Genomic DNA, 15649 nt, shown 5'->3' with positions numbered 1-15649 from the left:
AGGCCACCTGCCTTGTATCAGAAGGCAACATCTGGTGCCGAAAACCCGGGAAGCCGATCAGCGCCCGGGGAACGGGGACTCGCCTGGACGGGAGGCGGCGGCTGTAACGGCAGGACCGTCTGCAGCGGGAGGGAATCGCCTCCGGACCAGCACGGAACATGGAATCCATCGCTAAGGTCGTAACAGAGATGCATGCACAATGGGGAATAGAATGTAAAATTAGGGATTTAACTCTCGCATTGCCGACACTCATAAAGCTTGGGGCTATAGAAAGCCTCACGAACATCCTACATCCGGGGGTGTGGGACGATTGCACAAAAGCCCTGGCCGAAGACACTATGTTGTCGGGTTCATGGAAAGCCCTAAAATCCTGGGGCAGAGTTATCCAGGCTCTGCAAAAAGCTCGACAAGAGCAAGAAACCTGGAAAGCCGCACAAACCTGCTTGCTGGCCCCCCCCGCAGCCTGGGGTAGGTGCGGCGACACAGACTGCGGAGATTCTGGACCCGGGCGGTCTCGCGGGGGAGGGGCGGTCGGCGGAAACCCCCCAGGGAGCGGACTCACCATCGGAGGGGGGAGGACACACACGGGCGTTCTGACGGGGACTTGCGGAGGAGGCGCGAAACGCGGCTGACCCCGCCGGGACCAGCGGCGATTCACCGCCACCACATGTGCTTGAAAATGGCGCCGAAGCACATGGCGAGGGCAGAAGTAAGGAGGCGGGGGGCAGAAATGCAGTCAGCGCGCTCCAGAACGCATGCGCGGGAGAGCAGGGGGAAGGGGCGGCCCCCACAGTACAGCGTAAGACCAATCAAAGCGCTCTATTCAAATTAAGTCCTTATAGGGCAAGAACCTCCCCCAGCAGGAGGCGGGGGGACCCCAGGGGGAGGGAACGGCCCGACCCCCGCAGGAGGGGGCGGGGTCGGAGCCCGGGAAAGAGGCAGAGCAGCCCGGAAGTGCTGACTCATTCGACTTCCGCCTCTGACTCTGACTTGGTCTGTGACGAGGCCGAGAGGGAGTCAGGGAGTTCGGATTCGTATTCTAGCTTTAACAGAGGGAGAACAGCGGCATACAAGGTTTCTAGTCGCAGGGCTCCCGCGTGGGTGAAGGGGTCATCAGAGAAAGACCAGGCTCCGCTTACGGATTGGCAGAAAATAAAAATGGCTTGCGCAGAATGGAGCCCGTCTGCCAACTTAGTGTTCCCAGTACGCGTGGTGGGGGCGGGCGAGAATCAACGGAGGACTTATTCCCCTATAAATCCAAAGGAAATCCAAGCAATAATCAAAGCGATTGCAGACAAGGGAATTAATTCTGCCATGGTTACCACACTCATTGACGGTGTTTTCGGAGGGGATGATATGTTGCCTTTTGATATTAAACAGACGTGTAGAATGATTTTTGATGGCGCTGGGATGATAGTTTTTAAACAGGAGTGGGAGGATCAATGCACAAAGGAGCTAGCCCAGGTAACGGGACCTGACCATCCACTGCACGGGTCCAGTATACAAAGGTTACTGGGCAGGGACCCTACCATGATCACACCCCAGGCACAGTCTGAGGGCTTGCGGGCCCATGAGGTTATGACAACCACCCGTGCTGCCCGGGAAGCTATCCATACGACCTCCAAAATAGAAGCCAAACCCTCCCCGTGGTCAACCATTAAACAGAGTGAGAGTGAGAGCTTCACTCAGTTTGTGGACAGGCTTCAGGCAGCTATGGACTCCTCCTCGTTAAGGGTCCCGTGCTGGCAGACTGCCTGCGCCAGCAGTGTAACTCAGACATTCTAAGGTCACTGCCACCTGGGTCTAATACAGCAACCATGATTAGGCACGTTACAAAGGAAGAACACCTGGCTTCCATCCAAGCAGCAGTTCACACTGCAATAACCAGTGTGATGGCATGCCTTAAGTGTGGCCAGGCAGGCCACCTGGCAGTAAACTGCCCCCAGCCAAGGCGCCTATCAGCAGCTGCTCCACCACGCCAAGAGGGATTTAGGGGACTGTGCTGGGCATGTGGAAAGAAGGGGCACTTGGCTAAGGAATGCAGATCCAGGCTTCAGGGAAACGGGAAAGGGGGGGGGCAGCCAGGCCGTGTCCAGCCCCCTCCCATCTGGAATATGCAGTGGCCCAGCCACAGCAACCCCCAGTGGGGCAGGGGACCCTCATACCCTATCCCCCCACAGGGAGTAGCCAATTTTGCATCCCTGCCTACGGTGCAATGGCAAAGCTATGCAGCACCCTCAGCACCCTCTCACCCCCCACTGCCACAACCTGCGCCGGTGGCACAGGGCCAGCAGGAGACGCCCCAGAACGGGATCCCTGGGTGGCCTTGGCCATGAAAATAGGAAAGGAACCCTTGATGGTGTGGGGGACATGCCAGCTGTATGGCAATCAGGATTCCCACGTCATAGGGTTACAGTTCTGGGCGGACACGGGTTCAGACTGCACGATTATTCCCCAAGCACATTGGCCCAGGCATTGGCAATTCAAAGAAGTCCCTCCAAGTGAACGGAGTGGGAAAGCAGTCTCGGGCATGGAAAAGCACCCAGCTGGTGGATATAACACTTCATACGAAAAAGGGACCAGAACAGACAGTCGCGATCCACCCATACATACTGAAAAAATTCTCCACCCCTGTTAGGAAGGGACGTTCTTTCCATGCTAGGATTCCGGATTACAAATTTATCCTAAGGGCCACTGCCGTACACCCTCCGCTGCCGATCAAATTGACCTGGAAATCATCAGACCCCGTATGGGTCGAGCAGTGGCCCCTGACAGAGCCTCGAGCGGCAGCCTTGCTGGAACTGGTCGACCGCGAACTGCAAAAGGGTCACATAGAACCCTCCATCAGCCTATGGAACACCCCTGTATTCGTGATCCCCAAAAGGTTCGGAGAAGGCTATCGTCTCATCCACGACCTGAGAGAGGTAAACAAGGCGATCCAACCCATGGGTCCAGTCCAGACACTGCTACCCACGAACTCAGCCATTCCTGCAGGGCGGCCGTGCGCAGTGCTGGACATCAAGGACTGTTTCTTCTCAATACCCCTGCACCCTGAGGACAGAGAACGATTTGCCTTTTCTGTGGCATTCCGAAATGGCAAACGGCCAAACCTCTGCTTCCAATGGCGAGTACTCCCACAAGGACTTGTCAATAGTCCTGTCATATGCCAAATCACCGTGGACAAAGCACTGATGCCAGTCTGGCACTCCCATCCCACCGTGACCATCATTCAGTACATGGACGACATCCTATTCACAGCACCATCAGCAAGCCAAGTAGATCACCTGGTGTCCACAATCACGGAAATGCTTCAAGCCAACGATTTCGAGATCGCAAGTGCAAAGATCAAGAGAGGACCCTGCGTGACCTTCCTGGGAGTAGGGATCACAAGCTCCTACGTGACACCCCCCGAGGCGAAAGTCAGTCGAGACGTCAAAACACTACACGACCTGCAACGCCTGGTGGGATCACTGCAATGGCTTTGCAATATTGTCCTGATCCCTCCCGAGGTCATGGACCCTCTATATGACCTCCTGAAAGGAAAGCACCCCTGGGAACCCAGGGAGCTGACGCCGCAAGCCACGAGCTCCCTCGACTTCATCGAAAGCCAGATGTCCACGGGCACACTCGCCAGGTGGAACCCAGCCATGCCACTGGACTTATACGTTCACTTTACACCGAGGGGGGGAGTGGGAGCACTGGCTCAAGGACCTTCTGAAAAGGCCCGACCGATTCAATGGATGGTTCTCGGAAGACCTGCCCGTGCTTTCTCCCCGGGAATCGAATGCATCTCTAACCTCATCATGAAAGGCAGGAAACTCGCTTTGAAACACCTAGGGACTGAGCCGACAAGCATCCACCTTCCGTTTCGCAAGCAACCGACCATGGAGTCAGCCACAATATCGGAGTACATAGCCCTTGCTCTCACCGGCTTCAGAGGAGAAATCTCCTACTCCTCCAAACCACCCTGGACTAAGCTGCTGACCGTAGTCGACATGGACATACCGCCAAAGGTCAAGGACCAACCGCAGCCAGGACCAACAGTCTTCACAGACGCTTCCTCCATGACTTCAACCGCAGCAGCAGTGTGGCAGGCAGGAGAGCAATGGCATTGCGTCAAAGCATGTGACCCCACACTGTCAGTGCAACAACTGGAGGCGACAGCAGTCGTCTTGGCATGTGGCCTCTTTCAAGAAGAACACCTTAACATAGTAACGGACTCCATATTCGTGGCAAGGCTTTGCCTAGCCATGGCAGGACCAGGAGTGTCGACATCAGCAGCAGCCCTAATGCTGGAAGAAGCACTCTCCTCGCGACAGGGCACCGTGTCAGTCATTCACGTTAACAGCCACGACCCAGTCAAAGGTTACTTCCAGATCGGCAACGACAAAGGGGACGCCGCAGCAAAAGGCGTATGGACGTTGCAGGAAGCTCGTCAGCTGCACGAGTCGCTCCACATCGGAGCCAAAGCATTGGCGAAGAGATGCGGGATCCTGACCGCAGACGCAAAACACGTGGTAGCCACCTGTCCTTATTGCCAGAAGTCACCCCCATGGACCTGTGGGGTCAACCCGAGAGGTCTCAAGCCTTCAGAGATCTGGCAATCGGACTTCACCTGGTGTGAACTACTGAAGCCTCGAGCGTGGCTTGCTGTGACAGTGGACACTTATAGTGGAACGATCATAGCCACACAGCACCCCAAAACAAACTCCAAGGCCACAATTCAGCACTGGCTGACAGCCATGGCTTGGCTTGGTATCCCCAAGCAGATCAAAACGGACAACGGGTCCAATTTCACCTCCAAACCAGTACAGGAATTCGCCTCAAAATGGGGCATCACATTAGTGCAAGGTGTCCCGTATAACAGTACCAGGCAGACCATAGTAGAGAGAGCAAACCAGACCCTGAAAACCAAGCTAGAAGTATTGGCAAAGGCAGAGGGCTTTGCCAATGCCATTCCCTCGGGAGATCAAGCGCGTATGCTGGCAACCGCTTTGCTAGCACTGAATCAGTTCCCCAGGGAAGATGAAACAAACAGTCCCATTCAAAAGCACTGGGCCACCCGAGCGCTAGAGGAGGGCCCGCAGGTGGTAATTAGAAACGAGCTAGGCGAATGGGAACAGGGCTGGAGGCTGATGCTCACAGGGAGAGGGTACGCAGCTGTCAAAAATGACGGCAAAGTCAGGTGGTGTCCACTTAAGTCAATCAAGCCCGACCTTCATAACAAGCAGAATGAGACTGACGAGAATTGCGAGTTTCTGCTTCCAGGACATGCTCGTGGGACATCCTCGTAATGCGTACATGCCCATTCCGGAGGAAAGTGACAGACCACCAAGCCGCCGGGCAGCGCTCGAGAGACCCACACGGGTGAGACCCAAGCATCAACGGTGTTTCTATGTGATTTTGCTGTTGGGGCTTGTCACCAGAGGGCAAGCCAGCCCAGACCATTATCCCCATCGGCCATTCAGGTGGGTCATGCGTCACCTTAGTAGTGACAAGGTGCTCAAAGAAATCACCACACCGAATGCTCCATCCTTCGTGCTCTGCATTACCGACCTGTTTCCAGGACAACCAAAGGTAGACCCCTATTCCCCACACACCACACACATGTACCTATCCTACTGGTGCCCAGCTTCAAACCCAGGAAAAAGCTACTGCAATCACCCGGGGTGGGGATATTTTGGGCACTGGGGCTGCGAAACCATTGTTACAGATGCCAGATCGTCGGGGCCTGGGAGGGATCCACAAAAGCCCGACAAATTGTTACAGTTCACCTGGGCGCCCAGCGGCTGCAAAACACCCATCTTTCTCCAGGCAAGTTTCCATTGAAACCACCATAAAATCCCTAAAATTCGGAAATGCACTAGCTATAACATGATGATTTTGCAGCCAGATCACCCAAGTTGGGCCATAGGCAGAACGTGGACAGTAGTCCTACAAGGGTCGAAAGAGAGGGTGAATGTGCGAATTATCAGGCTCCAACCGTCGGCGCCCCGAGCGGTCGGACCCAACAAAGTGATTAAAAGTGCACAGAAAGGGAGAAATACGACCTACCCCAAAGTCTTGCCCACAAAGGTCACCAATATCCCAACTGGTCGTGTGGAAGCCTTTCAGATAGGCCACTCAGCCGGGTCGGACTCAGACCCAATCCTTCGTATGCTAGAAGCTACTTTTGTATCCCTGAACGAATCCAACCCTAACCTAACCGACTCCTGCTGGCTTTGTTACGATGTCAAACCCCCCTTTTATGAAGGAGTCGCTTTAAACACTCCCTTCAGTTACTCCACAGCCAATGCCCCTCACCAGTGCAGATGGGATACCCCTCGCAAAGGAATCACCCTGAGTCAAGTCACAGGCCAGGGCAGATGCTTTGGCAATGCAACCCGAGCTAGGCGGAGAGGCAACGTCTGCACCAAAGTTGTCAAGCCCAACAGGAAAAACAATAAGTGGGTAGTCCCATCCGCACCTGGGATGCAGGTTTGCCAGCGATCTGGTGTGAGTCCCTGTGTGTTCCTTGCCAAATTCAATGACTCTAACGACTTTTGTGTCCAAGTTCTGATTGTTCCTAGGGTCCTGTACCACTCAGATGAAGAAGTGTACCACCTTTTTGAGGAACCTAACTGGCTCCACAAAAGAGAAATAATAACAGGTGTAACTATCGCAATGCTGCTCGGCCTAGGAGCAGCAGGAACGGCAACGCGTGTCTCAGCCCTAGCGACCCAACACCAAGGACTGTCCCAGCTGCAAATGACCATCGATGAGGACCTGCAAAGGATCGAGAAATTCATTTCCTTCCTAGAGAAGTCAGTCTCCTCAGTCTCAGAAGTGGTCTTGCAGAACAGGCGAGGACTGGACCTCCTGTTCATGCAGCAAGGGGGCCTGTGTGCTGCCTTGAAAGAGGAGTGCTGCTTCTATGCAGACCACACAGGAGTCGTGAGAGACTCCATGGCAGAACTCAGAAACAGACTGGCTCAGAGACAGAAAGACAGGGAAGCCCAACAGGGTTGGTTCGAGTCCTGGTTCAATCAATCACCATGGCTAACCACCCTAATTTCTACCATAATAGGTCCATTGGCATTGCTACTTTTAGCTGTTACCTTCGGACTATGCCTGCCGAACAAGCTGGTCTCGTTCGTTCCGACCCACCTAGAACGGGCCAACATCCTGTTCATAGGCCGGCGACAAATGCTGTGAATTCAACCAGGGAATACTGCCAGTCACAATGTTTTCTAAACTTGCCTGCCAAAAACTTACTCAGGTTCACCAAACCCCTTTCCCTTGTCGAATTACAACCTTATACCTCGTTTCAGTGCCTATGTATATGACTACCTCATTCATTTGTGAAAAAAGGGGGGGGCAGATGTGGTAGATAGGGACAGGCGATGGGAAGATCACGCGATGTGATGGAAAGCACAGGACTCCTTTTCCCCTAATCCCTAAAGATAAGAGATCACTCTAGGAATGTAGCCCCCCTAACGATAGTAATGCTAGTAACTTTCCACTCCTAGTAACTTTCCACTCCTTACTAACCATAGATGGTACTGCAGACCCCTCTGACGTAGAGAGACCCCTTGGACTATAAAACCCCACGAGATGAGATAATAAACGCCTTTTGACCGTCCACCACATTGGTGTCTGCGTGCTTCTCTGGCCCGAGCGACCCTGGAGAGTTGGGTCACTGTGCTGTTCCTCGAAACCAGGTCACCTTGCCTTATATCAGAAGGCAACACTCTGGTTGGGAATTTTCAGCTCTGCACTTCTGCTTGCAGAAGGGAGATGTCAGTAAATCAAAGCAAATTAAAAAGAAAATGCTCTTTCATGTGGATGCATTCAGCTTTGTTTCAGGGCTTCAGTAACTAACTGTATTCCTTCATGAGTCAACTCTCCTATCAGCTCTTCATTAAATTAAATGGCTACAATTACATTTGGAGAGGAAAAAAGAGCAGGTAATGATCACAAAGGGTTCTGTTTCCAGACCTGGTGGAAAATGAACATTTCATAAGACCAAAAAAAAATGCAATACAATGAAATTATAAAAATAGAATAAGTTTAAAAAGCATTTTCAGGGCCAAATGTGCTTTCTTTTGGGGAGAAGGCTCTATTGAGGAGCTGGAGGTTCCCTTTCCAGAGGCCTTTGGGAGGTACCCAGAACAAGCCATGCTATTTCCTGCAGCCCAAGCCCTCACTTTCCACCTTCCCTTTGGGAGCAGAGCAGCCAGACAAGATGTTATCAATAGGTTAACCCTTATAGAAAACTCCCTTTTAAAAGTGTGTACTTCTTTTGCTTATTTCATGTGGTATCCTGTGGAACTGAACTCTCTCCTTTGCAATGAGTATATTTCAGAAGGAAAAAGGAAAAAAAATCTAACAACATCCTTATTGTATTGTTTTGCTTCTTGTCTTTTTTCTTTTTACAGTGTATTTTTTAATTCCCTAAAGCTATAGGCTCCAATAACAGTAACAAAAAAACCTCAAAACCCAAAAGTCTTCTGTATCAAAAAAAATAGTGTCAAGTTTCTCTGTTCCCTCTCCCCCTTCTTTTGATTAATTTTCATTAGGGCCTTTGAGCAAACAATATGCTCTTCTCTCAAATAACAGACAAGGTATATATTAGACCCAAATGAAAACAAACAAGACTCACTTAAAGACATCCACACCAAATGCAATTCCTGAAGAGAGGCAGGGGCAGATGCGTGCATGCAGTCACTAAAGACCTATTTCTGAAATTTCTTTCAGGGCAATGAATAAAAATAATAAATAAATCAAGGAGACATCAGCACAAAAAGAAGGACCTTCAAACATCAGTCAGTACATACAGGTATATGGTTTCAGACACTCTAATTCTGGTAGAGACAGAGCCCATCCACCAACTTGGCCCATCCAGGATGGAAGATGAGGTGCTGAAGACATCACACCTTGGAAAAGGGGTGGGAGTTGGACTAGATGATCGTTAAAGGTCTGCTCCAACCCAAAGCCCAAGAAGGGTGGGGAAACCACCCTCCAAACCTCCATCCCATAACAGCACCTGGAGGCTAAAGGAAATGGCAAACAGGAAAATTATTAAAATCATAGAGTTGGAATAAATCCATAAGGATCATTGAGCCAAACTCCTTCTACAATGTCCTCTGCAAAAAATGGGGTCACCTTTCCTTGCCAGGCACCAGGAGCCTCACACAGATGCAGGATACTGGTTACCCTACCAGGAACAAAGCCCAAGCACAGCTCTCATCCCAGAGACAAGAGGTGCCACCACCACCAAGTCAAAGAGACCTTGACACCAAATCCTTCTGCAAGGCACAACTACACCTGCTCCCATAATCCATGTATCTGAACAAATCATCAGCCAACATCACTTAGATCACTTAGCCTTCCCCAACAGGCCCCTTCCTGCCTCGGTCCAAAAATTAATGGGGTGCAAGTCTGGAATTCAAAGGAAATATGGGCTTTCGGGGATGGAGAACCTCACCTGGGATTTCAGCCCATCCTCTGCATGAGAGGTATGCGACTGCTACTGAAATAAAACCTAATTTCCCCTTCAAGCATGCCTTTCTCAACAAGGCACATCCCCAAAACTCCTCAGCATCACTTCGCCTTCTGTTGGGACCCTTGGTCAACTCAACCCACATCCAAGATCAAGAAAAAAAAGAGATGTCTTACCTGAAAGCCTCCCAGAGGCTAGACAATTAGTTCTCCCTGTTTCAGTGGAGGAAGGCACAGAATCTGGACAATCTGATGGAGCAGAGGCAAAGAAAAAAAAAATCCAGTATATAAGCAGTTCTTCGCAGGTTCCCAGCAATGCCATGAGCAGAACACACATTCCAAAGGGCTTAGCAAAAAACAATTACTAACTGTCCAGCACAGAGACTGTAGTTCATCAAGAAGCATCCACCCTAACTTGTTGCCTCAGTCAAGTCTGTACACTGTGCTTCCTCACCATCCAACGCTGACTATAGACTGGCAAAAATTACAGACTGGCTGCCACCTCTCCACCCAAGTCACTGGGTAACAAGATCAAGGTTGTCGCCATTCTGATGCAAGCAAGTTCCCAAAAATGTTTAAATGCATTAGATACTTAAATATAGAAATGTTTTACACTTCCAATTTAGTCAACACCTGTAACTCACCAAAATGGGAACTAAAAAGGAAATGTATCATTGCTGCACTTTTGCAGCAAACAGTCTACATTTGCATTTCTCCACTCAATTTTTGTCACCACCAGTTGCTGGTCAACCTTATACCCTGCTGTCACCACCTAAGGCAGGTGGGCAACTGGATTTACTCCTCCATGCACCACCAAAGGGCAGAGTAAGATTGCCAGCCCTATTAAAAGTTTCTCCTGATGCATGAATGTAGTTGAGGTCAAGATTTGGAACTTTGCATCCCAAGCCTGTTCTTCCAGATGAGAACAGCCAGAAGCCAACACCAATCTCCTTGTCCTGCAGGCAAACTTCAACTTTTTGGTCACTACCATGTGTGGAACAAGCTCAAGGACAAACCTGAGAAGGCCTGTGAAGTTCATAAAACCTTCTGCTCCTCAGCAAGTTCCCAGAGACTTCGGGTTTTGTCAAATTTGGGCTCCCTAATGACATCACTTTGCTCACAGCTGTATCTCAAAGCAAGGGCCACCACCAGGAGTCAAGATAATTTTCTCCCTACTGATAAAGTAATTTTTCAAGATTTCATCCCTGAAATCCAAGTGGACAAGAAATTCCTGTCTGTAAAACCTCATTTTATCAGAGTAAAGCCCTAACAGGAATATACAGTTTAACAGGATATACTTAATCAAACCAAAAACAATAGGGGAGACAGGAAATGGACTTACTTGAAAAATACTGTATATGATGCCTTGTCATGAGAAATATGGGTGGTTAGTTGTGTCGGGTTTCTTTCCTTTGGTTTTTGGGTTTTTAACCCTTTATATTCCAGGCAGAAGATTCCCCCTGTCCCTCTCCTGGGATGGCTGCAACTGCTTGGGCAACAGATGCTTCCTGAATGCAGGCTGGACCACCCTGCTCTGCACTGGGCTCCTGCCCTCAGCTACAGCTCCCTGAAGAGTCCCTGTGGGATAGAGGACATAATTTGTCCTTTCCATGTTGTCTTGTTCTAGGGATCATATGCAACCAGGTCCCCTGTTAGCACATCAAACAGGATGGCAGGAGAGAATCCTATCCCAAATTAAAATGCATAACCCTAGGAACGGGGTGAAGTGCTTTCATGACTTATCAGTTCCCTTCTTGTATCTCATCATCCACAGCCAGTTCTTCTCATCAATGAATTATCTTCTGAAGTTGCTTTAGAAATGCAATATTTCTCACAATATAAAACCATTGCAGAGACATACAATTAATCCTGGTGGCCACCAGCATAACTTTGCAACATGTCCAATAGCTCCTGGAAGCTGCCTAACCTTCAGCTCCCCTGAAATTCAAGGCCACAGGAAGGCATTCAGCTCTTCAATGACGTCTCAGTGGGTTTCCTGAACTCTCATAATCTAGCACCACCATGACTAGCCACCCAGGAGCATGATGGACACAGCAACTTGCAGCCCCTTGTCCCACTTAATGATGGGTCAAAATGCCTGCTTGAATTATGTGGAGGCACTGCTGTCCACCTTGCTTCCAACACAGCTGCAAGCAGCAGCTCCTGCAGGGACATCAGGGATGCTGAACGCCCACATGCCTCCAGGCTTGCAGGGTGAGACTAGCCCCGTGCAAACCACTGTCACCCATGCCTGCAAATGTCCCATGTAAAGAAGAGGGGAAGTCCTCTCCTTGATGAATGTCCTCCCCATCCCTGGAAGTGTTCAAGGCCAGAATGGATGGGGCTTTGAGCAACCTAGCCTAGTGAAAGGTGTCTCTGCTCATGGCAGGAGACTTGAAACTAGATGATCTTTAAGGTCCCTTCCAACCCAAACCATTCTAGGATTCTATGAATGAGCAAGCCAGCCGGGACCTCCAACCTTCCCACAGGTAACCTGGCCATCAAGGGCAGATCTTTTCACTCTGCCAGATCTAGTCTGCCAATGTACAAACTGATGTGGCATTTCACTGCCTGAAGCAGACTTCCAGCTTCCTGTCCAGCCCTGCTTTCCTTCAGACAGTGACACAGCCTGTATCAGCCTCCATCACCTCCAAAAAAACAGTTGAATCCCCATCATAATGGTTCTAATCTAAAAGAGGGGAGATTCAGACTAGATAGAATAGAGAAATTTTTTACAATGAGGGTGGTGAAACACTGGCACAGGTTGCCCAGAGAGGTGGTAGATGCCCCATGCCTGGAAACATTAAAGGTTAGGTTGGATGGGGGTCTGAGCAACCTGGTCAGGTTGAAGATGTCCCAGATCGTGACAGGGGGGTTGGACTGGATGAGTTTTAAAGGTTCTTTCCAACCCAAACCATTCTGTGATTCTATGATCATGGGCACTGGTGACCACTTTGAGAGTCCATATTGGTCCTGGTATTCCTGTCTGTCTCTCCATATCAAACACAAGACATGGCACTAAATACTTAAATATTTTTGTTGCCACTATCACACGTGATGGAAAAGCAAAAGTTTCTTGCTGAATGCATATTCCCAGCTCTATCAGCAGATGCAGCTGCCCAAGTCTAAATGGAGGGACCATCCTCCCCCCAAGGTCCCAGGGGAGAAAATGGCTGAGACAGGAAACTCTTGGTCCCTCCCCAGAAGAAATGCCAAGAAACCCTGAGCTTGGAAAACCCACCTGCAACAACAGACTTCCAGGCTCCACTTCAGCCTGTTGCAGCCCAGTAAAAAGTTCAGCTGTAAAATAGATTTTTCTTTCAAAAAGGAAAAAAAAGGAGGATTTTTTTGGTGAGTAACCCAGTTGTTCCTGTGTTTCTGATAAGCAGCATTAATCACTTCCTATTGGCCAATAGGAATAACTTTTCCTTTCAAAATGGCACATTCATGTTCTGCAGCTTTTCTGTTTACACACGTTTTGCTACTTTATGTCATCACTTGCTGATTAATAAATATATCACTGGGCTAACTGAAAATGAGGTCCTAGCAGAGGCAGATTGGATGTTTAAACCCTGCTAACAGATTTATCCTAACATCTTTGCAGGAAACTAAAATCAAGCTTTAAACCTTCTCTCCTGCAGCTCCGAAGCTCTTTACACCCCATGCCAGGATCATTGGTGAGTGGAAAGAAAAGCAATAAAGGCAGAAGAAATAGAAACTTTTGGGGAAGCACTGCAGGGATGCAGGCAAAATAATGCCAATCTTACACAAACCCACAAAATTTTACAACCTGGCAGATCCTCAAAGTCTATTACAGAGCAACCATTCTGCATACCAAGACATGCTCAGGATGTTGAACCTACTCCAGATATCCTTCTTTCATTCATGACTCTTTATCTCCTGGCTTTTTCAAGCTGAGGCAAAATAGTTCATGCTTCGTGACCTGTTGTATTGTGTTCTTATATGTTTTAGTTGCATTAAGTTGTACTTTGGTTTATCCCAGTTTCCCCCCATTATAATGGTTCTGCCCCTGCTGCCTCCTCCCTTCTTGTTAATGTCAATCTCCCTACCTCCTCCCCCTGTTCCCCAAAAGTGGTTGAATCCTTCCCTTAACCCCTCCCCGGTGTCCTGTCCTTCACTCGACGGCCCATCCCCTCCCTCTAGAAGCTTCTACCAAGGGCGTCAAGCGATAGGTTCAGGCACCAGGGCCCCTCCCTCGGGTGGCTCTTATTGGCCCCCCTACCTGCCTGTTTCCCTGGTCCCCACGCCCTCCTGTATCCCCATTGGCAGGCAGGCAAACCCCTCCCTGGTTTACTCCCCTCTTTTTAACACCCTGCAGACCGCCAAATTGGGTGTCTTCAGCTGGCTGGTTTCCCTGGGTTTGGGAGCTCTTTTGAGCTCTGGAATAAACCTGGACTTTGCCCCCAACTGGAGTCCACTCTCCTTCTTCTGCCTATGCCGTGCTGCTGTCTCATCTGAAAGGTGAAAGCCTTAGCCGCTCTCCTGACCTCCCAAGGAACGGGAGAGTGCTTGCTGTGCCAGAGCAAACCGGGGTGGCTCCGAGCACACACTCGGAGAGGCACTGCGACAGTAACCCAATTTTGAGTTAAACATCTTTGCCTATTTCCACAAGTCATAAAAGGACTTATAAGTGTTTCTTTAAAAGTGTGCAGAGGGGGAAAAAACAACAGTCCAGCCTTCAAAGGAACAGTATGCAAGATGGGACCCCACACAGTACCAAAGCAACCTCAAAGCTGGGGTTTCTTTTAGTCCCAAAAAACTGATGAACAACAATGTAACAGAAACTGTTCTTTTGGCAAAAAAAATCCCCAAAACCAAAACAAACCAAAACAATAACTTAGTATTGGTCTTCTTTGCCTCCATGTACCACCATGCCCTTCCTGACTGCCATGGCCATGGGACATGATCACAGAGACCACTGTGCTCCAGCCAATACTCCAGATCCACTAATTCTTGAGGAGCCAGGAGCTGCTCCTTCCTGACCTGCTCCCCTTTCTGATTCTCCCCACATCTCCTCCTTCTTCCAGACTGATTTATCTCACACCTGGCAAGCTCACTGCCAACCAAGCGTTTATGCAATCACAAAAGAACTGGTGCCAGCCTCAAACGGGCTTCTCCCCTGGCACCCTGACATTCAATTACAAGCAACAGGCATGCAAAGCTGTGCTAAAAAATAAGAAAAGAACAAGAAAAAAACCATTTCAACCCCTTTTCCTAATTTTTTCAACCTGACAAGGTGGGATTAAGTTCCTTTAAAAAGACAAAGATTTCTAACAAGTCCATTTATCAAGGTTCATTTGGATTCCCAGGAATCAGGGAGATGAGGTGCTGGTTCCTAGCACAAATCCCTACAAAATTCACCTAGGGGTGCAGGACCACTGCCATTTCCAGCTGGGTCCCATGATTTTCCTGGCTGATTCGAGCAATGCAGGCCTGTGCTGCAGTGCAATCCCTCCTAGAGTTTCTTGTCAAAGCTTTAAAATCCTACTTTATGCAGAGGGTGTCTTAGATAAATTATATGTTAATTATATGTTAATTCTTCAAGAAGTAGCAGGAAGCACAGAGGCAAGCAGCTCAAAAGCAAAATGCATGATAAAGGCTGGAGATGTTCCCCTTAGTTAAGAAAGGGATTGTTTTCCCTTTTATCTGTAGTCTGCATTGCAAAAAGTCCACTTACCACTTGGCTTGAGAAAATCCATTGAATATCTGGAGTAGGGTGGAGGGGGAGACTCTGGAATTAGAAAAGTACAGAGAAAATAAAGGCAGAGCCATGAGAAAGAAAAAAAAAAGATGAGAATTTATGATAAGAGTGGTATTCTTTTAGCAAAACTGTTTGTCTTAGCTCTGGGGGTTGGAGGCAGGGCAGAGGCAGTGATTGCCTTGATATTTAGCTGTCAGATAAACAAAAGGGGCCGTCTGGCGCCAACCTCCGTGCTATCTACTCGGGCTGTCTAAGCAGGGCCTCTTTGGCTCGGCGGAGCCACAGCAGCGCTTGGGCCGCTCGGCCCTTAATCCCCAGAACCGCGCGGAGACGGAGGAGAGACTGCTCCGCCCGCCGCGCCGGGGCCCCCGGGGCGGGAACTCACCCCCTCCCCTCTAAACAGAAAAAAATAAAAAAATAAACCAAGGCAATGGAAATGAGGTTTCG

At 49.5% G+C, this 15649-nt stretch overlaps 1 protein-coding gene across 3 annotated transcripts in view; it reads right to left on the bottom strand.

Annotated features, from left to right (window-relative positions):
- The window catches only part of LOC141726856 (mothers against decapentaplegic homolog 7-like), a 36754-nt gene that overhangs the window by 19449 nt on the left and 1656 nt on the right, over nt 1-15649 (bottom strand). For 2 of the 3 annotated variants that reach the window (XM_074531965.1, XM_074531963.1), the window contains exons 3-4: nt 15179-15232; nt 9658-9729 (exon numbers count right to left, since the gene is read on the bottom strand). In XM_074531965.1, coding sequence (XP_074388066.1) covers nt 9658-9729; nt 15179-15232 — 126 coding nt within the window. The remainder of the gene's footprint in view (nt 1-9657; nt 9730-15178; nt 15233-15649) is intronic. The other variant, XM_074531966.1, reaches the window with a different exon arrangement.

This window comes from Zonotrichia albicollis, chromosome W, assembly GCF_047830755.1.
Source record: "Zonotrichia albicollis isolate bZonAlb1 chromosome W, bZonAlb1.hap1, whole genome shotgun sequence".
Classification (NCBI taxonomy): domain Eukaryota; kingdom Metazoa; phylum Chordata; class Aves; order Passeriformes; family Passerellidae; genus Zonotrichia; species Zonotrichia albicollis.
Note: the sequence above shows the minus strand (reverse complement) of the source record. Positions and strands in the feature narration are given on the sequence as shown.